Source organism: Amphibalanus amphitrite, unplaced genomic scaffold (assembly GCF_019059575.1).
Source record: "Amphibalanus amphitrite isolate SeventyFive unplaced genomic scaffold, NRLGWU_Aamphi_draft 000205F_arrow, whole genome shotgun sequence".
NCBI classification, from domain to species: domain Eukaryota; kingdom Metazoa; phylum Arthropoda; class Thecostraca; order Balanomorpha; family Balanidae; genus Amphibalanus; species Amphibalanus amphitrite.
The window spans coordinates 409,626-435,477 of NW_024881700.1; the positions used below are offsets into that span (position 1 = coordinate 409,626).

The 25,852-nt window shown below is 51.9% G+C and overlaps 4 protein-coding genes across 7 annotated transcripts; 1 reads left to right on the forward strand and 3 right to left on the reverse strand.

Annotated features, from left to right (window-relative positions):
• The first annotated feature begins 291 nt into the window (after window positions 1-291).
• Window positions 292-18,269, forward strand: LOC122385010 (nuclear pore complex protein Nup133-like). Its single transcript, XM_043372918.1, has 20 exons — window positions 292-591; window positions 1,422-1,537; window positions 1,871-2,052; window positions 2,412-2,534; window positions 2,770-2,973; window positions 3,328-3,501; window positions 3,665-3,791; window positions 10,133-10,297; window positions 10,649-10,826; window positions 11,104-11,254; window positions 11,710-11,863; window positions 12,136-12,248; window positions 12,607-12,713; window positions 13,043-13,262; window positions 13,495-13,725; window positions 14,887-15,016; window positions 15,402-15,535; window positions 15,807-16,012; window positions 16,351-16,492; window positions 17,400-18,269. Exons 1-20 carry the CDS (start codon window positions 461-463, stop codon window positions 17,841-17,843), a joined length of 3,432 nt encoding a protein of 1,143 aa, XP_043228853.1. The 5' UTR covers window positions 292-460; the 3' UTR covers window positions 17,844-18,269.
• On the reverse strand, window positions 4,150-9,066 carry LOC122385011 (probable protein BRICK1-B). 4 transcript variants are annotated; one of them, XR_006257132.1, is made up of 3 exons: window positions 8,951-9,039; window positions 7,203-7,631; window positions 4,150-4,538 (listed from the first exon to the last, which is right to left on the reverse strand). XR_006257132.1 is itself a non-coding variant. In XM_043372920.1 (2 exons), exon 2 carries the CDS (start codon window positions 7,619-7,621, stop codon window positions 7,391-7,393), a length of 231 nt encoding a protein of 76 aa, XP_043228855.1. In that variant the 5' UTR covers window positions 7,622-7,629; window positions 9,038-9,066; the 3' UTR covers window positions 4,150-7,390. The 4 variants fall into 4 exon arrangements, 2 of the variants coding, with proteins under 2 accessions (XP_043228855.1, XP_043228854.1); XR_006257131.1 differs by lacking the exon at window positions 8,951-9,039 and having other exon boundaries at window positions 7,203-7,663; XM_043372920.1 differs by having other exon boundaries at window positions 4,150-7,629; window positions 9,038-9,066.
• On the reverse strand, window positions 17,876-22,073 carry LOC122384984 (uncharacterized threonine-rich GPI-anchored glycoprotein PJ4664.02-like). Its single transcript, XM_043372868.1, has 3 exons — window positions 20,928-22,073; window positions 19,300-19,789; window positions 17,876-17,958 (listed from the first exon to the last, which is right to left on the reverse strand). The coding sequence occupies exons 1-3, from the start codon at window positions 22,071-22,073 to the stop codon at window positions 17,876-17,878; spliced, it is 1,719 nt and encodes a 572-aa protein (XP_043228803.1).
• Window positions 22,074-24,505: 2,432 nt separating this feature from the next.
• LOC122384985 (MHC class II regulatory factor RFX1-like) lies at window positions 24,506-25,852 on the reverse strand. The gene has a single exon (XM_043372869.1). The coding sequence runs from the start codon at window positions 25,850-25,852 to the stop codon at window positions 24,506-24,508; it is 1,347 nt and encodes a 448-aa protein (XP_043228804.1).

Consider the following 25,852-nt stretch of genomic DNA (forward strand, 5'->3'; position numbering starts at 1 on the left):
TGCGTAAGAGTGATAAGGTAAAGGCATGGTAAAGGTAAGATTCTGGTAAAGGTGCAAGGTTTCGTAAAGTTGCAGCTCTGGTTGACTGCACGCATTTGCGGCAAAATATTGCTTTTCGTGATATTATGATTCTAATCAAGGTAAGTTGCCGATTTGTTCATTTTGAATATTACAAAATAAATAGCATTTATTAGAGCAATGCTTATCTCATTTTGCTGCCTGATTGTAGAAAAGCGGAAAGTGCAATTAAAACTTTTGATTTGTTACATATAATGCGCAGCTGCTTCAAACAGTGAATTTATCGAATTCCGCGGGCGCGTTCACCAATATACCCTGCGTTCACACGCTAGGATTGTGTGGTGAATTGTTATATATTTTCTATAACTGAGAGCAGATCAGTTAATTCGAAACTTGATTTGCACCTTGAATTTCCTTGACAGCACCATTGAAAGCTCGCAAGATGTATACTCCACAAGTCAACGCAATTTCTCGGGAATCATTTTCTGCCAGAGGATCTCCGAGAACGTCTGCAACTAAGTCAAAATCTGCCATAAAATCACGTGGATTGCTCAGCTCATCATTTTCTGCAAGGTAGGTTTAATTCAGTAATTATTTTTCCGACACTGCACTAATAAACGGTTGTTACTTGTAATGTAAAGATTGTTTTCAGTATTCTGCATTTATGGTGCATTTCAACATGTTTGCACCCACAACCTAGTTGCCTGCTGCAGAGATATTGTTAAGGTGCCTACCTACCTTAGGTAGGACGTGACTTAAAGATGTTGGTGCCAAATGGCACCTTGAGATGTCAGTGAATACCTTAATACAGCAATTATATTCCGTTCCATGTCAAGGTTGAGGTTGGAGTTCCTTCGGCAGTTAGTTCCTCCATTCAATAATTTGCGTATCTGAGTGTAAAAGCTGTATGTACAGAAAGTACCCCCTGCTTTCAGCAGGGCACTTTGGCTGCAAGCTTGGCATGGATCAGACTACAGCAACATCATATATATTGATACCTCATAAAATACCAATGTTTGCTCTACAGTGTTTTATCCTTAGCTATCTAAACCTGGATGTTGAAGATTTTTCTTGTGAATTATTTTGTATTGTTTTTCATTTTAACATATTTTTTCTTTGAAGCTTCCTGTTACATTTCTCATTTCTCTCATTCTCACTCAACATTTCTCATTTCTCATTTCTCTCATTCTCTCATTTTTCATTCAACATTTCTCTGTTACAGTCCAGGGGCTGGTCTGCATACTTCAAGGATCATTGAAGAGACTCAAGAATACTCTTTGGAGTCATTGGGGTCTCCCAATGACTTCCTGTTACATTTCTCATTTCTCTCATTCTCATTCAACATTTCTCATTTCTCATTTCTCTCATTCTCTCATTTTTCATTCAACATTTCTCTGTTACAGTCCTGGGGCTGGTCTGCATACTTCAAGGATCATTGAAGAGACTCAAGAATACTCTTTGGAGTCATTGGGGTCTCCCCTTCCAGTGCTGGTCACTGAAGTGCTGTCTTCATCTGAGAGTAAGTTTTAATGCTAGTAAATGTGGGTGTTACAATGACTGAAAAGAGTATAAACAAGTTGAAATTTTACTGAATATTGAAAAATAGCCAGAATGAAAGGTTATTATGTTGCTTTCAATCAACAGGAGAAATAACAGCATTGGCCTGCTTTTAAATTCCCTGTTCTATTTTACAGAATGTGGCTGTCACAGCTTTATCACAGTTGATTGAGATGCATGTGTTCCTGTGAGTCATATTAGATGTGGTATGCATTTCAGCCTGTTATCTTTGACTCCTGTTCGCATGGTGTTATGTATAAGTCCAGGTGTCATAGCTCTTGTATCCTTTCCCCAGGATCTGGCGAGGTATCGGTGCAGGTGTCGGAGCGCGGCTGGGCGTGGCTGGTGTGCGGCCGCCGCCTGTTCGTCTGGCGCTATGCCCAGTCCAGCTCGGAGGCGGCCTCTCGCCGCCTGGCGCTGTGTCGCGAGCTCACCCTGCCGCCCAGTGACCTGGCGCACCGCGCTGAGCTGGTACAGGTAAGACGCCGCCGGATTCTACAACAGCGGGGAGGGATCTCGGCTCGTCACACATTGACCTGTTGCACCGTGCGAAGTCGCTACAAAAGGGGCGTGTGGCGGGCTCCCGGGAGGGACTCCGTACTCTGACGTAGGTACGATGGAGTGGTCGTTGAATCGTTCTTTGATATTAGGCATATACTTGCAACAATTAGAGACTAATTTCATGGGAATGCAGAAAGGGCTTTTAGTTTTACACCTGGTACATCAGTTGGTAGTCGTCAATGTCACTAATTTCTAACGTTTCGAAAGTAATCTCGTTAGTTCGGCAGTCAGTAATGCTTCGTAACTGTCTGACCGCTCCCTGTGCGCGCCGCCAGGTGCTCGGCGGCTCCGAGGTGCACGTGCCCAGTTGTCTGGCAGTGTCCCCCGAGGGCACGCTGCGCTTCTGGCCCAGCGTCATCTATGAGAGCTCCAGCACTGAAAGCAACGCTGACCTGCAGGTACGGTAATGGGGATGCTTCAGGAACACGATTTGGTAGTGTGGGATTTTGCGTTCAAGTAATCGCTGTTAGTGTGAACGAATCACGCGCAACGATGTTGGATTAGATTGGTCCAATCTCTGGACTATGACGGATCTCTAAAATCGGACAGTGCTTTGTTGCGGGCGTCCTGTGACGCTTCATACATGCGAAGATGCCAACTTTTGACCCCACGCCCCCCCCCCCGCGTGTCCAGGGCCAGGAGTGTGAGCGTCTGATCTGTCTGGGCGACTCGAGCTGCCTGCTGGCCACCACCACGTCCACGCTGGTGCTTGTCTCGTGGCCGGGCGGCGCGCTGGGCTGCCGTCGCCTGGCCCCGCCGGCCGGCCTGCTGGGCGGCATCGGCCGGCGCGTCTCCTCGCTCATCTGGGGAGCCATGCAGACCGCCGGAGCTGAGGAGGTGAGGACTGGAGACGGACAGACGGACGGGAGCGCAGGGGGACCCACGGTGATTGGGGCGGGCTTCGTCGGCGTTAGATAGTTACCCTGTATTGGTCTTGCATACTGCATTGATAACGAGGAACTGTGCAGCTGAATATGCTTGATTCACCACAAATTGAGAACACCACAAGTCTTGGACACAAGATTGTGCTTTTTTTAACTAGGAATAACAAATGCTATTTGAATATTTCTCCATCCTTCATTCTCGTATGAAAATCATTTATGAACGCATTGCCATTTTCATGAGCAAACTATCGGTTCTCACTAGCGACCATGTCGCACACCATCTGATACCCTGCCCCCCTCTCTCCAGCCGCTGGTTTCACTGCGAGCGGCGGCGCCGGAGGAGCCGGACTGTATCGGTCACACGGTGTACGTGATGACAGCGCGCCACCTGCAGCGCTGGTGGGTGGCCGACGCCGAGCACATGGACTCGCAGCTCGACGTGGAGCGGCTGGCGCGTGACGCTTTCGTTCAGCACCTCTGGGTAAGCAAATAGGCCGCGGAGGCACGCGGAGTTAATCCGTAAAGGAACGGCAGGTTTTGTTTTGTGTGTAATGTCTGAATATTGAAAGCTCCCCAGAGCTATTGAATGTAAGCTATTGCTGTTCATCTATTTGTTCATCGATATGAGCTTTTCGTTTCCGCAGAGTGCCGACACAGCCAGCGAGGAACTGGAGGTGACCCTGCGGGACCTGTGGGTGACCAACGTCGGCATCGTGGTTCTGGCCACCGCACTGAGTCCCACTCAGCCCGGCACGGCCGTATTCGCCATAGGTAAGGCGATGTGCCAAAGCGGTACTTCTTCCCCACACAGCACGGCACGGTCGTATTCGTTATTCTGCTGGACTTCTTTTTGCAAAGTTACTGGTACAGCTGATGCGATTTTTACGTTACTGTGCGAAAAGGCTAAGGTGTTACGACAGGACACCATGATTCGATTGTGTCCTGTGCACACCGTGAAATGGGCCAGTGCACAAAATCATCACCTCACTTTCCGGCCTATTAAAGCAGACATTACCTCATAAGGTCTGCTAGCAGACCTGGCCATTTCACTGAGTATTACACTCATAGTCAGGTAAAAGCCCAAGATGAAATTTCATTATCATCCTCCCATGATAATTTCAACGACATGCTGACGTATCTATGTATTGTAGTCTACGTCATTGTTTCTTTACAAAACAAAACATCTTGTACATGGTGGCCACACAAGCAACATGAGGATTGATCGGTCGCATGCGGCATAAAGCAAAGTTTGTCGACTGGTTGTTGCTTCTATACTAACTAAGCGACAAAGTTCTTCAAGTGTATGGCCTTCTTCTTTGCAGTCGATGTAAATATTAAAACAGAAATGGCATTGGAAGCGCTCGACCGAGAATCTCTGGTCGGGAGATAATGGCTTCACCTTGGTTTGACCGTTTCAATAATGCGCTGGCTAACGTCCTTTGGACACAGTATACAGTCATCCCTTACTTCACCACATATCAAGAAGCACATGGCTCAAGAGCGGGCATCGATATTCATCTTCATCTTCATCTTCATCTTCGTGTTATCGGGACAAGAGGCACGATGTCCTGTAGGGCCCGTTCTCGCCGATTTCCATAACTTCACTTAGTACTCAGTCTGTTACAGGAGTGGAGTACCAGATCGACTCCCAGTGCGCATCCAGCCTGTTCTTAAAGACGTTGACTGAGGGCGAATGTACAATTTCTGCTGGAAGCCCGTTCCAATCGTTAATACACCGTACAGAAAATGAATTCAGTCTGGCACGACAGGTTGCACGAGGCTTCCGTAGTTTAAGTGTGTGACCCCGAGTTCGCCTTTCAGGATTCGTTGCCAGAAGCTCTGAAGGATCAGTATCAACGTGGCCGTGCAGCATCTTGTATGCGTGAATCATATCCATGCGTCTACGCCGATAATACAGTGACGGGAGCTTCAGTCTCTTCAGCCTTTCAGGATATGGAAGGTGGCGGATGCTCACCACTAACCGGGTGGCTCTTCTTTGGACCCTTTCGACTGCCTTCTGATCAGCTCTATTGAACGGACCCCAAACAAGACTGCTGAACTCCAGGTGAGGCCGCACGAGAGATTTGAAAAGAAGAGGCAGGGTAAATTCATCTAAAAAGGCGAAGGACCGGCGGATGACCGCAAGAACTTGAGACGCTTTGAAGACCGCCGTAGACGCTTGCTGTCGAAACTTCAAGATTGAGTCGACCTGCACACCCAGGTCTCTCTCGACTGACGTGTTTGTCAGTCTGTCCGACCCCATTTGAAATGAGTGGCGGTCCTTGGCTGCACCAACATGAAGCACTTTGCACTTATTCTCGTTAAATGGCAGCTGCCAAGTTCTAGACCATTCCACGAGGGCGTTCAGGTCTGCCTGCAATGTCCGTACATCATGTTCAGAAGAGATGCCTGAGAACAGCTTTGTGTCATCCGCGAACATTCGCACATTTGAAGTGACAGCATCTGGCAAGTCATTGACATAAAGCAAGAAGAGCAATGGGCCCAACACTGAGCCTTGGGGCACACCACTGCGCACAGGGACCAGGTCTGACAGGTTTCCATATAGGGACACTTGCTGCATTCTGCCTTCCAGGAATGATTCAATCCAAGACAACACTCGGTCACCAATACCATAACAGCGCAGCTTGCCTATCAGTCTCTTGTGTGGGACGGAGTCGAACGCCTTTCGGAAGTCAAGGTAAATCACTTCGACCTCCGTCTTGTCCTCCAACAGGCGGCTCCATGAGTCTATAGAGTCAAGCAGTTGCGTGTCACAAGATCGCTTCGGGCGGAAGCCATGTTGGTCCTTGGACAGCAGGTCATTTGACAGCAAATGGTCCATTAAACAATCACGGATGAGCGACTCAAGAATCTTACAGGGAACAGATGTGAGGCTGACAGGTCTATAGTTTCTTGGGTCTTCCTTTTCACCTTTCTTAAAGATGGGTATGACTTTACCGTGCTTCCAGTCTGCAGGAATAGACCCAGTTTCAAGCGATTTTCGGAACAGTAATGTCAAGGGAAGGGAGAGAGGACCACTCAACTCCCTTAAAACGCGGGGGTGAATGTCATCAGCTCCTGGGGCACTATTGGGGTTCAGTGCTTTAAGCTTTTCCATCACCGTGAAAAGGTTGACTGGTATATCGATCAGCGGCGGCCCTGTGTAACGGTTTGCTAGTTGTGGCACGACATCCGTTTTTTCAATAGTGAATGCGCCTGAGAAGACGTCATTCAGGAGCGAGGCCTTCTCTTTTTCCTCGCTAACAAGCTGGCCCTGGTCGTTTCTTAGATCACCAATACTTGATTTAACTTTACGGCGGCTGTTCACATATTTCCAAAAAGCCTTCGGGTTTACTTTCATGTTTGCTGATATCTTAGCTTCAAAATCTTTCCTTAACTGGCGAGTCAATGTCCTAAGCTTATTTCTACAAATCTTGTATCTGCTATAGTCGATCGGGTCTTGCGTTCTCATGTACACTGACCACAGTACCTTCTTCTTCTTCTTGAGGTTTAGTGAACGGCTATTCATGTAAACGTTCTTTTTAGACTTGACGCTCCTTGCTTTGGGTATGCACTCACTCATCAGCGATTCAAGTTTGCTCCTAAACCACTTGTAACCCGCGTCTACACTCATGGTTGACAAACAGCTCCAGTCAACTGCATGTAGTTTTACACGCAAGGCCGTGAAGTCAGCGCGGTGAAAATTCCATTTCAAGCCGGCAGAAGAACATTTTTTGTTGTAACAGGCAATATCGCATTTCAGTAGCACATGATCACTCCTTCCTAGTCCAGGACAATATTTGATCTTTGTTATCATATTCTCATCATTTGTAAACACCAAATCCAGTATACTAGGCCTACAACCCTCTCTAAATCTGGTAGGCTTGGTGACATGCTGGAACAGGAATGCATCCTGAACGGCAGACAAAAACTTGTTGGCAAAATGTGCTTCAGATGCGCTGCAAAAGTTGTTTTCCCAGTCAATCTGAGGAATGTTAAAATCCCCAACAATGAGCAGGTGAGTGTGCTTGAGAGAAATCGCATTTTGGAGTAAGCAAGACAAATCATCAACACTTCGATGGGGGTCGCCTGAGGGGCTGCGATAAATGCATCCGGCAAGTAGCACGTCATTGTTTTCCAAGCGCAATTGTACCCAATTGCGCTTGGAAAACTAATATTCACTCGGGTTCAGCCACTAGCAGCAGGTACTCTGATAGTTCAGTCGTTCCGGGCCGTACAGAAGTCTGCCAGAGACGACTACTTCAGTGGACGTTCCATGGGACCGCACCATGTTCAGACACCACGCGCGACGCGAGTTTCCAGTGTGTCTCAGTGTTCTAATCACCGTGAGTCCCACACTACAGTCACCACTAGTTGAGCGTTTCTCCCTTGGTCACGCGCGCCTCCAGATAGTCTATCTTCCGCTCCAGCTTGGTCAGCTTCTCGTTGAGGATGGCCAGCCGCGACTTGCAGCTGAGGTCGAACGAGTTGAGGAACTCGGCCGTCTTCTTGATGCTGTTGGTGATGACCTCGATGTACTCGCGGTTGGCCCAGTCCTGCTGGATCTGCATTTGAATGGCCTCTCGGTGGTTGGTAGCCATGATGGGGACTGTGGGCGACAAAAGCATTTTTAGAGGCCATCATCGAACCGCATATCAGAGGCTGCAATAAATACCATGATTGAAAGTCTCCAAGATAGAAATAGTGAACTGATGCATTTGTAAAAGGTCCAGAAAACATCTCTCCCTCTTAAAATTTTGTGTAGAAGTATCTTGCACTGGGTTCGATCATGGATGAGGTAAAAGATGAGTGTTATCTCAACCATGGTATTTGGTAAGATATTTCTTTGTGGTGGAAGTTTCATTTTCATTGCAGTTATGACAGCTTAAACTTTTAAAACTCTAGCTGAGCACTGTTTGAGATATGCCATGAACTAACAAAATTACAAAAAATATGGGTCAACAAAATTATGGGATGCAATGGAAGTATTTTTTTCAGATGTACCTAACATGTGACTGAAACATTGTTAGTGGATGTTTAATTATCACCACTGCCAAATTGTTGGCATTTTTCCTATTTAGTGAAAAGCATATGAACTGTGCTGTTCATAAATGAGACAGAAACCTCAGTATGTAATTTCCATTTAACGGAGTGCCAACCAACAGCATGCTGATTGAATTAGGTACACACCCAAAACTGCGATAGGACCAAAGTTGATGTTTGGCACTTCCTAAATTATGCTCAACAATTAAAATAGTTGCCAAACCATCTGATGTGTATATCAGGGTAGTTACAGTCAACTAGAAAATGATGTTCTGCCTCTTACAAGGTAATAGTTGACTGAGACATTAGGATGTGCCATTATTACTAATGCAATTTAATGTATCTGGTTTTGACAGTGGCGGATCCAGGGGGGCAAAATGGGCATTTGCCCCCCCCCCAAACGGCATGATTTTAACATTGCGCCTATGGACGATGCATGGAAAGAATCGATAAATTTTTATGGTTTGCCCCCCCCCCCCAAACCTCTGAGCTGGATCCGCCTCTGGGTTTTGATACGGGCAGGGCCACCAGACAAGCTGTCACTCAGTCGGTATGAAATGTTGATAAAACAGTCTATAAGTTCAGGCAACTGTTTTCCTGTGAGGAATGGTATATCATGACTTATTCATGAAAACATTGTTCTACTCCTGTCTGAACACAAACACATTGATAATACAGAACATTTTTAGCCCATAACAGGCAAAAAGAATAGTTGATCAAAGTGTCAAGTGTTGTTTAAATTGATTAATTTAACTTCATGGACTTTGAAAAACATGCAGAACAAAATTTGAATACATGAAAATTACAAAATGAAAAGCTTGGTATTTGTGGTGGAATATTTCCATCCATTTATGATGAAAAGATACAGGATAAGTAACTAACTCACTTGTTCTTTTCAATCGTATATTCTTCCTGAAAATACAATAAACTGATCTGAGCACACTTTAACACAAATATTAGAAAAACGCACCAACCTGTGCAATCCACAAAGCAAATAAGTGTTGTGTTGCGATTGTTGCGCAGATGCTACGAAATTGAATGGAAGCGCTCGTAATACGGAGAAATTTCAAAAAAGTCCCTAGATACTATAGTTCAGCTAAATTCTCTAGCTATTGTTATTTGACCGAAACATAGGGCTGGAAGATGTCGTATCACGTATATGCTAATTGCTGAAACGAAACACTTATTAGAATTAGATGAGCTTTAAAACAATTATAACAATTATATTGAAAATATAATTGAAAAAACAATTATATTGAAACAATTATATTGCCGGTCCCGTAGCTCAGTCGGTAGGGCAGAGCGTGGGACTTCGCATGGTGAGAGCAAGTGTTCCTGGTTTTATCAGTCCGGGCTCGAAGCGCGACGGGTGCTTGACATTTATGGGCCTCCTGGCTCCTGACGGGCATGGTTGCGGTTGGTGGCAGGCCGTAGCCAGGCGAAGTCAGCGAGGGGACCGGCCGTGCGCGGCTATGTGCGCACGTTAAACTTTGGACTCCAAATTCTGCCACAGAACCGGAATTGCGCGATCGGAGGGTAGAGGGCAGGGTCATACATGCAGTTTTGCAAGAAATGGATAAATCATTTGGAATTGATAACGATTGAAAACTTCTCTCATTTTTTAGACAGACTAGCAGCAAAGTCCCGCGGCCCAACTGTTTTCCACACTAATCGAGATGTGCGGGACTGGAAGTCTCAAAATTGTCGCAGCTACTGACTAGCCAAGTCCGAAATTTGTTGGGATTTCCCGAACGTGCCCGATTAGGCTGGGACTGGTCGGAAGTTCCGGAGTTTGTCCCAAGTTGTCAACGTTTTTCAGCCATACCTATCCCCGTACCGTACTGCTGGCAAGGGATGCTCTTAGCTTAGGTTGCTGGTATACAAAATCCAGATATGTAGGTATGCGACAACCTTATTTTAGCCACAGATGAGTAGGCAGATCAGGTTTTTTCCGTTTTCGAAGTCTTCAATCGATGAATATGGCCACGGTGATAAGTGGCTTTCGCAAAATGAGTTGTGAGGTGATGACCCGACATCGTCTTCACACCCTCTCTGTGCCTTGTTCGTAGGTGTGCTGGAGGACAGCGTGGACCGTCTGCCGCGCCAGTGGTCCCGGTTCGACGTCGTCCAGTACACGCTGCCGGTCGAACAGTGCGCCGGCACTGAGCTCCGCCTGCTGGCCCCCGGCGAGCGGGCCTACATCCAGCTGCGGCGTCAGATCCTCTGCGTCAACCGTGAGTTACCTCCTGCTGCCCCCTCCCCCCCCCCCCCCCCCGGCGAGCGGGCCTACATCCAGCTGCGGCGTCAGATCATCTGCGTCAACCGTGAGTGATCGGCGCTGTATTATATACGCAAACATTGTGTGGCCGGTGTCAGATCGTCTGCGTCAACCTTTGCTAACCGGTGTCCCGGTGTCTTCAATCTTTGTCAACCGCGAGATATCAGCGGCGATGTGTCGTTTTCACACATGTGACAGTAACTGTGTTCGGTCGACATCCGTCAGTTATCCATCCATCCTGTCTATTGATGCCCTCCCGTTACAACACTGTCCTCTATCTCCTAATGACCGCCACTCCCTTCGGCAGTGTCGTGTCCCTCAGAGCCGGCCGAGACGCTGCGTCTGTCGTCCCCGTCCGACCAGGTGCTCGGATGGGGTCTGGGCGCCGACTCTGCCCCGCTGGTCTTCACCAGCCACCACGGCCTGCTGAGGCTGAACGCGCGCGCCCCCTGCGGCGCCACCACCGTCGCCGATACCAGCACCACGTATGTTGAGAGAGATCAGCGGTCTTACAGATTATCGTTTTATTTTGCTACCGTGTGACATTTTTGCTTTCTAGCAATGTCTAATGACACCTTTTGTAAAATGCGTTTCGTTTGAGTCGTATTTTTATCGCGTAAGCAATATAAGAATTACGCTCCATCTGAAATACATTTGATAAATGTTGGCGTACATTCGTTGGTACATCATACGTTCTTAGTGGAATCGCTTACATGCGAGGCTGCTGTATAACACGTGACCCTCCGCCCCTCCCCGTTTCAGCGTCCCCGGCTCGATGTTGACCATGGACCAGAGCCGGCTGAACCAGTCTCTGAACGTGTCCATGACTCAGGCAGACGTGGATGAGCTGACCTCGGGCGGTCCCAAGGCGCGGCTCCGCGCCGCCTGCATCCTCTACTGCCGGAACGAGCTGGTGAGGGGTGGTGGGAATGGGGAGAGATTAGGGGCAGTGATTGACTAATGAGGGCAGGAGAAGGACAGCTGGGATCGAACAGTGCGATGTGCGTTTGATGGATTTGGTAGCCCAGAAACCTTGGTCAGAAACGTTTGCAATTGGCAACAACGATGTAATTTCATGCTGGGCTCAGCTGATGTTGGTTATAGGAACTGTTGGTGATAATCTAAGTTCTTTTTAAGCTGCCCGCTGCTCGATTCTAAACAACGTCTATTGCAGCGAGCACAGCTTTGGTTTCGCTACCACTTTGCACCGGCCCAAGAGCAATGGGCGCAAAATGACCCCAGTAGTTGGCGCGCCCTAACGCTCCAATAAACTACAATGGCCCAAGAGCAGCCGCCGCTTCATTACCCCAGCGCAGTTCGGTCGCTAGCCTGTGATTGTCTGACCCCACGACACGTCCCTCTCTCCAGACGCGCTGCGCAGAATTGGTGGAGGAGCTGTTTCCGCGCCGGTCGGCCGACGGGTTCGACTCACAGCTGGATAAAACGGTGGCCGACCTGAGCGCGGACGTCATCAACGACTACCCGGCGTCCGACCCGCGCTGGGCTGAGGCCATGCCGCACGGTCAGTAAAACTGCAGCGTGGCAGGGTGGTATGACAGTGGAAAGGGATGGGGATGGGACGAAGCGTGGGTTTCGTGCAAAATCACTTTTTTGTGTTACTCTGGAATGGTGTTACAGGAATAAATCTGGGAGGAACGCAGTATGTAATGCAGTCACAAATTATCTAGATTTATTTGTTCTACGCGTTTGCTCTCTCACTCGGTAAGCGTTAACTACCGTGTCAATCATTTCCTCCAAGCGTTGACATCCGTCTCGCTCTGCACCGTCTTACAGATGCCACCGTGTCGACGACCAACTCTCTGATCCTGCTAAATCAGCTCGGCGACAAGCGGGAGGCGCACCAGCTCTACCTGGCCTTCCTCCGGGCCGTCGGACTCTGGGACCGGGTGAGAGAAATGCGATGGATCTGTTGCAACGGTGGTGACGTCAGTGCATTTAGTTTTTTTTAGAGCTGCTGTCGGTGCCAACTGCCATTGTTGTTCGGATGATTGCTTCTTTGAATGAAGAATGGACTCGGGGGTCCTGAAAGGGTATACTCGTCGGGCGATCGACGACGGATAGGCCGGGAGAAACAAACCGCAATGTGTTGTCTGAGGAGCTACTGCGCTTACCATAATGACATTCTCACTAATGATTATTGTTTAAACTCTGGTAGACCGGGGCCATGATTGTTCGTGGTGAGTGCCGTCTGCCGCTTGTTTTCCTTGCCGTCTGAAACAACTGCTGACGTCTGTCCCTCCGCAGCTGACGGGTATCAGTCGCGAGGATTCGGCGGTGGCCACCACTCAGGTGCTGCGTGAGCACCACGAGAAGATCCTGGCCGCCATGGCGCTCACCAACCAGTCGGCACAGTGAGTAGGGGACGGCGATAGCTGACGGGGCTTAGTATGGACTGGTACTGCAGGTGACTCATGGTGGACGTCGCCTTGCTTCGTGCCTATCAAGTGACCAGTCTATGACATTAGGCTAGGACGTCAGGCATTGGACGTGACGTTGGTCTTTCTGTGGCCTGTGTTTGACCTGCACAATGCGCTTATGGCATGTGAACTATTTGAGACATTGGGTTGGGTCAACTGTTCGATGACTCTTTTCTGTGATCTGTGTTTGACCTTCGACCTGCCAGGCTGAATCAGGTGGTAATGTTTGACCTGTGTTTGACCTGTGACCCGCCACTCGCCAGACTGGGTCAGGTGGTCGACGACGCCGTCACCCGCGTGGTCGAGGAGCGCGGCGAGGTGCCGCAGCACCCGCTCACGGCGCAGGACGTCTTCTTCCGCCACCTGTCGGCCGTGGACGATATTATCGGTGCGCTGGTCGGCCTCCAGGAGGAGCTGCTGGCCACGGGCGCTCCGCCGCGCGACCTGGTGCAGCTGACCTCGGACACAAACACCATACTGGTGGTGAGTGGAACGGGCCGGGCGCCGCACAGTCGCGTCTGGCTGCTCGAATAACCATTCAAAGGCGAGATAAGTGAGGCCTCTGATATTAAGTTATGGGAATACACCAGCAAGTCACCCTGTTAGCACTGACCTCGTTGATCACTGACTTCACTGTCCATTGACCTTGACTGCTGCCCCAAAAGGCAACCGACCTTAACCAGTAATGACGGGCGCCTTCTTCCTCCGCCCTCAGCGGATGCTGACGTCTGTGTCGGCGGCGGCGGCCGACCTAACCCCTGAACAGACCCCCACCACCGGGGAGGAGGGATCTGAGTGGCCCCAGCAGCAGCAGTGCCGCGAGCGGCAGCCCTGGGGCACGGCCGGTCCGGCCCGCGAGCTGCTTCACCGTCAGTACCAGATCACACTCAAACAGGCGCTGCCCAACACGGAGACGGGCGCGACACGGACCAGCCTCTACCAGCAGGTCAGGGGAGACACAGGCCAGGCTTCACCAGGACCAGTATTTTATAAGCTGGACAGGATGAGGGAAATAGCTGGAAAAGGAAGGGAGAATGTTGGTAAGGATAAACAAAGGGGCAGTGGAGCTATCATGGTTATCGATGACTGATATGAATCGGGAACGAGAGACGAAGTGAAAAACTTGAAGACGTTTTGTTTCACAATGCAAGTGTAACACCCTATTCTTACATTGACCTGACCTGACCCGCCAGCTGCTGGAGCTGGCTGACCTGCTGCTGTCCGGCTACACTGACCTGACCTGACCTGACCCGGTAGCTGCTGGAGCTGGCTGACCTGCTGCTCTCCGGGTACGCCGTTCAGTTGACCTGACCTGACCTGACCTGACCTAACCCGCCAGCTGCTGGAGCTGGCTGACCTGCTGCTCTCCGGGTACACTCGACTGACCTAACCTGACCCGGCAGCTGCTGGAGCTGACTGACCTGTCGCTGTCGGGCTACACCCAACTGACCTGATCTGACCCGCCAGCTGCTGGAGCTGACTGACCTGCTGCTGTCCGGCTACACTGACCTGACCTGACCTGACCCGCTAGCTGCTGGAGCTGGCTGACCTGCTGCTCTCCGGCTACACTCAACTGACCTGACCTGACCCGCCAGCTGCTGGAGCTGGCTGACCTGCTGCTCTCCGGCTACACTCAACTGACCTGACCTGACCCGGCAGCTGCTGGAGCTGGCTGACCTGCTGCTCTCCGGGTACACCGTTCAGTTGACCTGACCTGACCTGACCTGACCTGACCCGGCAGCTGCTGGAGCTGGCTGACCTGCTGCTTTCCGGGTACATCATCCATTCTGACCTGATCTGACCTGACCCGACCCGGCAGCTGCTGGAGCTGGCTGACCTGCTGCTCTCCGGCTACACTCAACTGACCTGACCTGACCCGCCAGCTGCTGGAGCTGGCTGACCTGCTGCTCTCCGGCTACACTCAACTGACCTGACCTGACCCGGCAGCTGCTGGAGCTGGCTGACCTGCTGCTCTCCGGGTACACCGTTCAGTTGACCTGACCTGACCTGACCTGACCTGACCCGGCAGCTGCTGGAGCTGGCTGACCTGCTGCTTTCCGGGTACATCATCCATTCTGACCTGATCTGACCTGACCCGACCCGGCAGCTGCTGGAGCTGGCTGACCTGCTGCTCTCCGGCTACACCGTTCAGCTGGAGAGTCTGCGCGGCGTCGAGCGGTATGCGGCGGTGGAGGCGGAGTTTGAAAAGGACCGCTACCAGTTGATCCATCCGCTATGTAAGCAGCGGGGGGAGGGGAACTAGGGTGGAGTAGGATGGAGGGCCTGGACTTGGATTGAAGAGGAATAATGATGTCTGAAACGGTGATGGACTGCGGTGAAGTGCGTGTTGGACTGCGGTGAAGTGCAGGGTGTTGACTGTTGCGGATGGTTTACGGAAGTGTGAAAAGATTTCTATGATGAATTTTGATCGTGTCAAGACAATCGATATTGAAATTAGATTTATTTTTGGTCCTTTGTTCTAGATTTTTATTTAGGTCAGCGAAGGGAAGTTTGTAACTGGTTTGATATTTGCAATTTTCAATTGCGTTGGGACTGGGGTCATACTACCGTTTGCCCCGTCTGCACTGTAAGTCCCCAAATTTCCCGCCCGTCCCGTTTCAGTGGAGGCTGAGGAGTACGAGCGTGCCACCAGTCTGGCCGAGAAGTACCTCGACTTCCGTATCCTGGTGGAGGTCTGTGAGAAGACCAACAGCACCGAGCGGCGTAACAAGTACCTGACACAGTTCGCCGACAAGGTACGGAGAGAGGAGGGAGAGAGACGCTGGTCGTCGGCGTTAATGCATCTGTACCGTACAACTTCATCCGCATGGCTAGACCTAACTTATCGTAACTAAATAGTTTTTAGCGTCCCAGTCAGGTTGCACTCGCCATGCTGTTTCTGTTTACCGTTATATTTTGTAATTTATCGCTATGACTTGACTGTACCATAATTGACCCAGCTCACTAATATGTCGCCCGCCGACCCGTACCGGTGACCCCGCTGACTGATATGTCCTCCGTGGGCAGGGTTTCGCCGACTTCCTGTTCAACTGGTACCTGGACCAGGGCCGGCGCGGACAGCTGCTCAGCCAGTGTCGCCGTGCCGAGCTCGCCGGCTTCCTACAGGAGTACCGCGGCCTGCGCTGGCTGAATGAGCTGGAGGCCGGGCGGTATGGACAGGCGGGGGATACACTGGAGCAGTGTGCCACGTCGGAGACGGAGTTCCTCACCAGGTGAGCCGCCGGATGGGTGGACGGTGGAAATGGACCTCGCAAGGTCGCCACACGGGAGCTGGTGGGGTAGGACGCGGTGAGAAGCGAAGGGAACACTCAAAGAAAAATGTTTTGCCAGATTTGCTCAAGAACAACGCGTTGGAATTCATGTCTTTAATTATGTTCCACGTCTTTGAGCGCTTTATTGCAACGCTTGGAACGAAGTACCGAGCCACAGCTACTCGATCAATATTGGATGGAGATGGTTTGTGGTGCGGTTAATGCTATGGCGCTGGATGGCGTGGGGTCCTTATTTGACCAGCACCCACCCACTCGTTTCTGTCGTTCTCGTACCACAGGAAGAAGACCTATCTGAGTCTGGCGAAGCTGTGTGCGCTGGCCGGCCGGCAGGGCAATGAGCTGGAGGGCAGACTGGCGCGGCTGCAGCCCGAGTTTGAGCTGACGCAGCTTCAGGAGCAGCTGCCGCTCTCTGTACTGGAGGTGAGGGATGGGAGCAGGAGGGGAGAGAGAGAGAGAGAGAGAGAGAGAGAGAGAGAGAGAGAGAGAGAGAGAGAGAGAGAGAGAGAGAGAGAGAGAGAGAGAGAGAGAGAGAGAGAGAGAGAGAGAGAGAGAGAGAGAGAGAGAGAGAGAGAGAGAGAGAGAGAGAGAGAGAGAGAGAGAGAGAGAGAGAGAGAGAGAGAGAGAGAGAGAGAGAGAGAGAGAGAGAGAGAGAGAGAGAGAGAGAGAGAGAGAGAGAGGAGAGAGAGAGAGAGAGAGAGAGAGAGAGAGAGAGAGGAGAGAGAGAGAGAGAGAGAGAGAGAGAGAGAGAGAGAGAGAGAGAGAGAGGAGAGAGAGAGAGAGAGAGAGAGAGAGAGAGAGAGAGAGAGAGAGAGAGAGAGAGAGAGAGAGAGAGAGAGAGAGAGAGAGAGAGAGAGAGAGAGAGAGAGAGAGAGAGAGAGAGAGAGAGAGAGAGAGAGAGAGAGAGAGAGAGAGAGAGAGAGAGAGAGAGAGAGAGAGAGAGAGAGAGAGAGAGAGAGAGAGAGAGAGAGAGAGAGAGAGAGAGAGAGAGAGAGAGAGAGAGAGAGAGAGAGAGAGAGAGAGAGAGAGAGAGAGAGAGAGAGAGAGAGAGAGAGAGAGAGAGAGAGAGAGAGAGAGAGAGAGAGAGAGAGAGAGAGAGAGAGAGAGAGAGAGAGAGAGAGAGAGAGAGAGAGAGAGAGAGAGAGAGAGAGAGAGATTCGGTAAACAGTGGACATGAACCTGTTCAATTTTCTTGTTCGTTGGCGTTGGCATTTCAAGCATTTTTTGACGTATTATAACTAAGATCCAAACGGTCCACGAACATGTCGTTAAGTCCGTCCACCGCCCATCTCGTCCGCTGTGCCCACCCTCGTTTCATCTCAACCCCCAGGCGCACGGTATCGACCCGGAGACGATGCGCGTGCTCTCTGCCCGCGAGCTGATCCTCCTATACGTCTCACCGGAGAACGTGGACGCCAACGAGTTCGACTTTGAGCGCGCCCTGGAGCTGGCCGGCTCTGCCGAGCTGGGGGGAGGCGACGAGGAACGCGCCGAGCTGCGCCTGGAGATCTGGAGCCGCGCCGTACTGCGTGACGACTGGAGCGGGCTGCGCACCGAGCGGCCGCTGGAGTCGGCGCAGCACACCCTGTTTGTGCGCACCGTGCGCGGTCTGGCCATGACGGGCCGCCGGCCGGCCGAGCTGCTGCCCCCGCTGGAGCAGCTGCTGGCCGCGCCGCCGCTCGAGGAGCTGGCGGCTGACCCGAGCTTCACCTTCCTGCTGCGCGCTATCTATGAGGGTGTGGAGAGAGAGGATATGGACTGTGAGGCCGCCTGAAGGGGGGCGTGTGGCGGTGTGGGATGTGGTGTTCATGTTGATGCAGAAGAAGAGAGGCAGCCGATGATGGCATTGGTGTGCGTCAGTGGAGGGACCACAGCGGTGAGGATGATGGCTGGGATAGCCGCGAGTCGCAGTGCCGTAAACACGTCACACGAGTGACACATTCGAGTGTTTCCAGGCTGGTGAGCAGCAGTTGATTCGTTGTATATACGTGTTTCGCTGTCTGCCCTTTCTCGAACCCCACGCCATTGCCCAAGCCAAGGGCTGCTGAATGTCCAAAGTGTTAAGAGCTCAGTACGTTGTCTGTCGCTTCCCCAAGGCTCACCTTGTCCCACTGCCATAAATTTCCATCAGATAGCGAGCGTTCGGGACAGTGTTTCGTGGCTCATTCTCAGATTGTGAATACATCGTGATATTTTGCGATATTGCTGTCCAGCGTCCATCTCGATCGATGGGAAAAGGCTTGACGGGCGATTGCTAGTCATTTCTTACTTCGCCATGTGTAACGTAGGAAGGATTCAGCCGTCAGCGGTGAGCGAAAGGTAAGAACTATAACAAAAACTAGTTTCCCAACGCTTCTTGAAGTAGATTGAATAATTATTTCAGGATAGTGTTTTGGTACCATATAATGTTTACCGTCGCATAAAGCGTATGTCTAGTTTGTAAGTGTGATTATTTAAACGAGGAATGGAATGGCTTAATACATTGTTTTATAATAACGTAATAAGTCACCGAGATTAATTGTCAAATGTCACTAGCGTGTCATGACCACGAGGTCCCTGACCGTAATATCTATAACGTCAGAGAACTAACCATTAGCCAAGGCCGCCAACTGCCTTCTGTCCCCGTTGGGCAAGGCGTTCGGCCCCGTACTCATCCCCAGTTTCCTAACCGGCGTCTGTTACAGATGCGGCGTGACAGCGGCGCGCGGCTGGACTCTGGTGCCGGGCCGGAGGGTCACCACATAGCTGCGCTTCCCGCCGGAGGGAGTGTGTCTGATCGAGGGACTGGACGGCACGTGCTGTGAGTGCGATACTATGGAGGGTGGGCCGCCCCAGCCCTCCGACCTGGCCTGAGCACTTGAGCAGACCTCTGAGACCTTTGACCTTGGGACCTTTGAAACTCGAAATTTTGTCCTATAATTTCCCGAAATCTGATAATAATGATTAGTACTAAGGTGGTTATAAAATTGTATTAATAAAGATGACAGAGAGAATAAAAAAGAACATAAATTAAACAAATATTTAGTTATTGCATAATTATTTTCGTCAGTCCCATTGCTCTTCGTCTCTAAGTACATCGTCTCTACTCCACCGTAAATCACTGATGCTGTCGCCGTACGATTACATGCAGCCGCTGACCAGCGGTTACCCTGACCTGTACGCCGGATATCCAGCGGCCCCGGCTGCCCCGCCGCCACCGCTGCTCCCGTACCCTCCCCCTCCGCCCCCACCGCCGCCGCAGTAGCCTTTCACAGTCTGTGTAACTACCACCTCCCTCGGCACCACGCTCTGCACCAGCCGGGTGGTGGTGATCTCTCTCGGCTGGGCGACCGTCACCACTTGTGTCACCGTCCTGTCGCCACCCCGTACTGTGCTGGTCACCAAAACCGTCCGTGTCACCACAACAGTCTGCGCCTGCGCTGGCACCACTACCGTACTGAACACATCTCGGGCGACTGTTTGCACCACCTGTTGTGTTTGTGTCACCAGCCGGGTGGTGACGCTGGTGCGCAGTTCGGTGCGAGTAGTGACCCGTGGCACCTGCACCACTGTGGTGCTGGACACTGTACGAGTTAGTGTGTTGTCAGTGGTACTTGTAATGGTCACCAGTTGCGGCACCAGTTGTGTGGAGATCACCACACTGGTGACGGGCACCACCTGCACGCTGGTGACGGTCACCACCTGGTCAGGCTGCCGCACTGGCTGGGTCACAACCCGCGTCTGTGGGCACAGGTCGGGTCGGTCATATTGGGCTACACTATACAGCGTATGCCACACACGTGGAGAACTGGCCCCAGTAGCCAGCCCCGGTCCTAGATACGACAAGAAAAACACTTCCATTATGCATGCTATCAAAGACGGAGCTTTTACAACAGTCAACATATCTGCATCTTTACAGGCAGATAAGGACATGCCATCATGTTTCATAAAAACTGAGAGGGGCCGTGGGACAAAGTCAGGCTACTGGCACTGTGTGTTGATGGATGTCGTTTTTGCTTCACTGCTACTGGGTTACGGAGTTCTGGGTGATTTCTCCGATAAACATGAGTGACGGCTGTCCCCTCCCATTTGGGTATCCGAGCTTGGCTCCCCAATCACTCAGTAACCTGCCTGTGACAGGCCCTCACCCGTGACCCAAGCGTTTTATGTAAATTGGAATGCACACATGCGTATAGTCGTTGAGTGTTTGCGTAGTCGAACGCCTCTTTTTGCATTGCTATTTTAGCATAGATGAGTGTGATTCAGTTGTGTATTCTGAAAGCTTATGCCTAATCGTCATCGGATCGGGGAATCGCTTTCTTTCCATCGATTCCCCGGTCCATCAACACGTCAAGGTCACAACTGTTTTTCGGCGGCCGACCCGTATGCCAAGACGTCTCGAGTCTCGACCTCCCCGTGACGTGACTGCACCCACTCTTACTCTCGTTAATTGTTGGCGGAGTCACGCCAGAGTTTTTACCCCGTGCCATGTGCTACGTGCGTGCTGCCTCCTGCCACAGAGTGTTGCGAATCAGGGTGCCCCGTCGATTGCAAGTGACCCGCACGCTCACGTGAGCTACCCCTCCCCTCTTGAAAGGCTCGGCCATGGCTGCCCGTACGAGCGGGAGACACGATTTGGCCGACATGTGTGCGCAGACTGCTGCTAATGGTTTCGTGAGTGACCTTTCTGAAGTGGTATGAGTTACCTGTGATTTGTGTGCCATGTGTCGAGGTGATGCCATCGCCTCTCTCTCTTCTCTCTCTCTCTCTCTCTCTCTCTCTCTCTCTCTCTCTCTCTCTCTCTCTCTCTCTCTCTCTCTCTCTCTCTCTCTCTCTCTCTCTCTCTCTCTCTCTCTCTCTCTCTCTCCCTCCCTCTCACCTGGACATTGGTACTGGTGCGGACGATGGTCTGCGGCTGCTGCTGCACCACGCTGGTGATTTCGCGGTCCTGCACCACAGTGGTGACCCGCGTCTGTGCTGGAGCCGTCACCAACACCACGCTAGTCTGCACCACCAGCCGCGGCACCGGTACCGTGCTCTGCACCAGCCTGGTGCTGGTGATCGTCTGCACCACCGTGCTCACCAGCTGACGCGTCACCAGCACCGTCCGTGTGCTCTCGCGGGTTATCGTCTGCGTCACCGGCTGAGTCTCAGTCACAGTGTCGATGACATCTCTCAGACGAACCGTGGTGACGACTGTTTGAAGTTGCGTCTGGGTGAGGAGCCGTGTCACCAGAGCGGTGCGCGTCACCACGCTGGTGCGGAGTGCAGTGCGTGTCACCAGCTGCGGCACCACTGCTGTGCTGGTGACGGTCTGTGTCTGCAGCTGCGGAGCGTTCACTGTGTTCACCACCTGTTGCACCACAGTCTGACGCTGACTGACGGTGACGGTCTGATCCGCCGCACAGCCGCCTGAGCCGCCCGATACGACGTTAGATCCGGAGTTGACGATAAAGGTGCCTGCGTGGGACAGGCCTCCGCCGGAGAATCCAGAGCTGCCGGAGAAGCTGCCAGTAGACTGGACATTCCCAGCATTGCTGAATACAACACCACCGTCTGTAAAACCTCCGTTTATAAACCCATTATCAGAAACCACGCCACTCACTCCACCTTCGATAAACCCCGAGTTGGAGGTGCCTGCGTCCTGGGTCACACCACCGTTAGAGTAGGCGTTGGTCGGTCTGCCAGAGTTGGACAGCGCTGCCACGGAGAGCAGGGTGTCGGCGGTGAAGTCAGAGCCCGTGTCTGTTGCTGACGGAGAGCTGAACACGCTGGTGAAGCCGCCGCTGTTGCTGATGCCGTTCGCGGTGCCCGTGAAGAGGCTGACGGCGTCCAGACCGCTCTGGGTGTTTGAAGTGAACTGCTGGGAGTTCTGGACGAATTGCTGCTGGGAGTTTTGGATGAATTGCTGGTTGTTCTGGGCGAATTGCTGCTGATTATTCTGGGTGTTGTAGCTGGGGTAGTTTTGCTGAGGTCGGGCCTGGGCCGCCGCCAACAGCAGAGGCAGTGACGTGAAGACCCTCATCCTGTGGCGGACAGTGGGGAGGCTAAGCGAGTCAAACTACACAGAGTTCACCAAGGAGGGAAAACACCTCAAGCCACACACTGAAGTTCACATTGCCCATTTCCGCTAACATTCCCAAACTTCCCTGTTTATAGTAAACTGGTCAATGATGCATTGACTGTTTTTTTTTATAGAAAATAGACGGGGGACCTTACATGGGAGACGGGTGAAAAACGGGAGACGGATGATGTACCAAAAGCAAAATAGCACATACAAATGGGATAATACATGAACGTCGAATGGTTCTGAATGCACTTACTGGGTGTAACCATGGGTGTTGACCTCTTTAACCCGCGAGTTGCTGGGGGGGGGGGCGTTAAACGCCCCCACTTTTTTCGCCGGGCCATAGCATAAAAACGGCGCGCCGCAGGCGCGCCAAATTTTAGGTACCTGTAGGGAATTGATTGAACTTTATTGTGACAAAGTTTCAAAAAAATCGGTCGGAAAATTTTTGAGATATCGAGGTTTTAGTGACGTCATGATTTCTGAGTTTTCGACCAAAAACGGCATATGTTCAAAAAATCATATAAAATCACAGAATAGACATACAGACATGCCGTAAACGCCATTAGACTGCCAATACCATGATCAATCAAATGGCTATCTTCGATTATTGATTATCGTTCCGCATTTTCCAAAATCTTGAACTCAATCTTCGCAATTTTTCGTGACTACTTTACGACCATGATACATGAATTTCTTAAATTGAACTTTTTGAGTCAAACACGTACACATATGATAAAATGAATGTCACCATCGTGTTCTACGCCTCAAATTACCTCTAAAACATGTGTCACAGGCTGCGAATATCAGTTTTGATTTTCGGGGATATGTGCCTACCCGGTTGACCTGACCTTGACCCTGACCTATGCTTGACTGACCCCTATATGGAGCTGACACTCTTGTAGGCCTTATAAGATGGATTGTGCACCGTTTTGACAGAGTTTATGGCGAGAGGCGCCCATTGCGAAGTCCTGAAGTCCATGCTACTGAAAGCCCGATTTCAGGTGTTTGACCTGACCTTGACCCGACCTGTGACCTCAAAATTCAAATTTAAAGTATTCATCTGAAGCGTCTCGTCGCGCTCTTTCGTTTGCCGCCTCGTGCGTTTCGCTGCGCCTTTTGGTTCTCGAGTTATCGGCTGGGGGCGTTTAACGCCCCCCCCCCCCCCCCCAGCAAACGGTGGGTGGCGAAATACCCCAGCAACTGCCGGGTTAAGTGCCCAATTCGTCCCGTCTTGTCTTGCAAGGCATTCATCCATAGTGTCATTACTCATTAGGCTGGTTGGTTACACAATGCACATAAAAATAACCGTTCCATAAATGAGTTTATTTATAATTGACTCGTAAAGAAGAATGTAGGTATGAATACTAAGAAGGACAAACTGTGACGAGTATTCACGCTGTCTCCGGGGTTCACTGTCCTTTCCCGCATCGATGCTTTCCTGCAAACGATGAACTATCGTTCATCGTGATAAGCATGCTCATTGTTTCGAATACGACGCCGCTTATAATTATTGCACACGAACATATCGTCAGTCTTCGCTTTTAAAACATTCTGACATTTCACTGAACTGCATTTGTTCGCACAGATGCATCCATAATTAATTAAACCAGTATAACGCCTTTTGGGGCGACTAACGGAGCGAGCGAGAGGGTGGGCCTTGCACGTGCGAAATTGCGAGGGGGTACCTCCAGCTGACTTGTGCACGGCACCCTACTAACTGGTCTCTAGCGATGTGCCAAATTTGGGCACAATCGGCCCAGCCGTTCTCGAGATCTGGAAGCGGCACCCTGCACGTGCGCACGTGCAAAATGGGTCCCAACTGACTTGTGCACGGCACCCTACTAACCGGTCCCTAACCGTGTACCAAATTTGAGCGCAATCGGTCCAGCCGTTCTCGAGATCTGGAAACGACCCCTGCACGTGCGCACGTGCAGCAGCACCCCAACTCTGGCACATGTATATGCAGTGCCTAGTGGGTGCCTACCTACATGCCAACTTTCAGCGCAATCGGCCAAGTAGTTACCGAGATATTGCAACAATTACAAAAGTGACACCTCTTCGTTTTGCACGTGGCACGTGCATAAGGGGTCACCCACATGCATCGGGAATAGTCCAATACTTGGTAGAAGGAATGAAGCTACCCTACAAAAATTACCGCGTGTAAATCGGTCAAGTGGTTGCTGAGATATAAGCCTCGCAAAAGCGTGACCACGGCCGGCCGGCCGGCCGGCCGGCCGGCCGCTCATACTCAGAAATTTCCGTTAATCTAAGGAAAGACTACGCTCGCTTCGCTCGCTCCGTAATAAAAGGCACCTACGAGCTTCCTTTAAGATCGCTCACTTCGAAACGTGTGCGATAAGCGCAGCGAGCAGCGAGCCAAAATAATTTCATCCATAATTGTGGTTGCCGGCACCACCGCTCGTCGCAGCTGCTGCCACCGTTCCATATCCTCCGCCACCTCCTACGATACCGCCTCCAATGACGCCTCTTCCGCCTCCAATAATACCACCTCCTCTAATAGCTCCGCCGCCCAGACCAGGTCTGAGCGCCTGTCCGCCGCCCCTGATGTCGATTCCTCCGCCGGTCTGGCAGGGCTGGGTGACCGTGACTGTCCGTTGCACCACCTGCGGCACCACCTGCGTCTGCACCACCTCCCGTGTCACCAGCTGCTGCACCAGCTGTGTGCGTGTCACGGCCACAGTCCGCCCGGGCGCCGTCACCAGCTGCAGTTGGGTGCTGAGCGAGGTTCTTGTCACTGGAGCGGCCGGCTGCTGCACCGTCACCAGTCGCGTGTTCAGCTGCTGCTGGGTGCGCGTCACGGGCACCACCCGTGTCTGCACCACCTCCGAGGGCACCAGGCGCGTGCTCACTGCCTCCTGCACCACCGTCTGACGCAATGTGAAGGTCTGGGAGAGGGTGCGTTCGAACTGACGGGTGGCGGTCACCTGGACTGTGTCCACCTGAGGCACCTGCACCACAGACTGCACCGGGATCACCTGCGTGGAAGGTACCAGTTGTGTGGAGGTGCGCACCGCGCCCGGGACGACCACCTGACTGGTGATGATGCGCTGATCCTGCACCACCAGTGTGCTCACCACCGGTGCCGCTGACTGTGTCACCAGCCTGGTGCGCAGCCGCTGCTGTGTCTGCGTCAGCGTCACCACCGGTCCGGCCACCTGCTGACGCTGGGTCACCACCTGGACACGCGGAACATCCACTGACACCAGTTGTACGCTGGTGGCTACCGCCGTTCGTAGGATGGTCGTCGGCCGCACCAGGGTGGTTTCAACAGTGCGGAGCCGCTGCAGCAGCTGTGTGCGCACCACTAGGCGCTGTGTGGTGCTGGTGACGCGGCGGCGGGCGCCCGGCACCGTCTGTGTCCTGGTGACGAGCTGCACCAGTAGGGTAGTACGCAGCACCTCACGAGGTATCACAGCCGTGCTGAGCACCAGGGAGGTGCGCACTACTTCTGAGAGGACCGGACGAGTGATGATCTGTGTCCTGGTGACCAGCTGCACCACCGGCACGGTCACCTGCTGGTACTGGGTCTCGGTCACGAACTCGGTTCTGTACTGTGTCCGGGTTCCGGCCGGGGCGCACTGGCCGCCTCCGTTCGTAGTCGGGCTCTGAGCAGGCGGGATGTAGCCACCCTGAGCCGCGGCGCAGGTCAGCAGCGGAGCGAGCAGCACCAGTAGCAGCAGCGGCGGCGGCGGGGCCGGGAGAAGCGGCCTCAT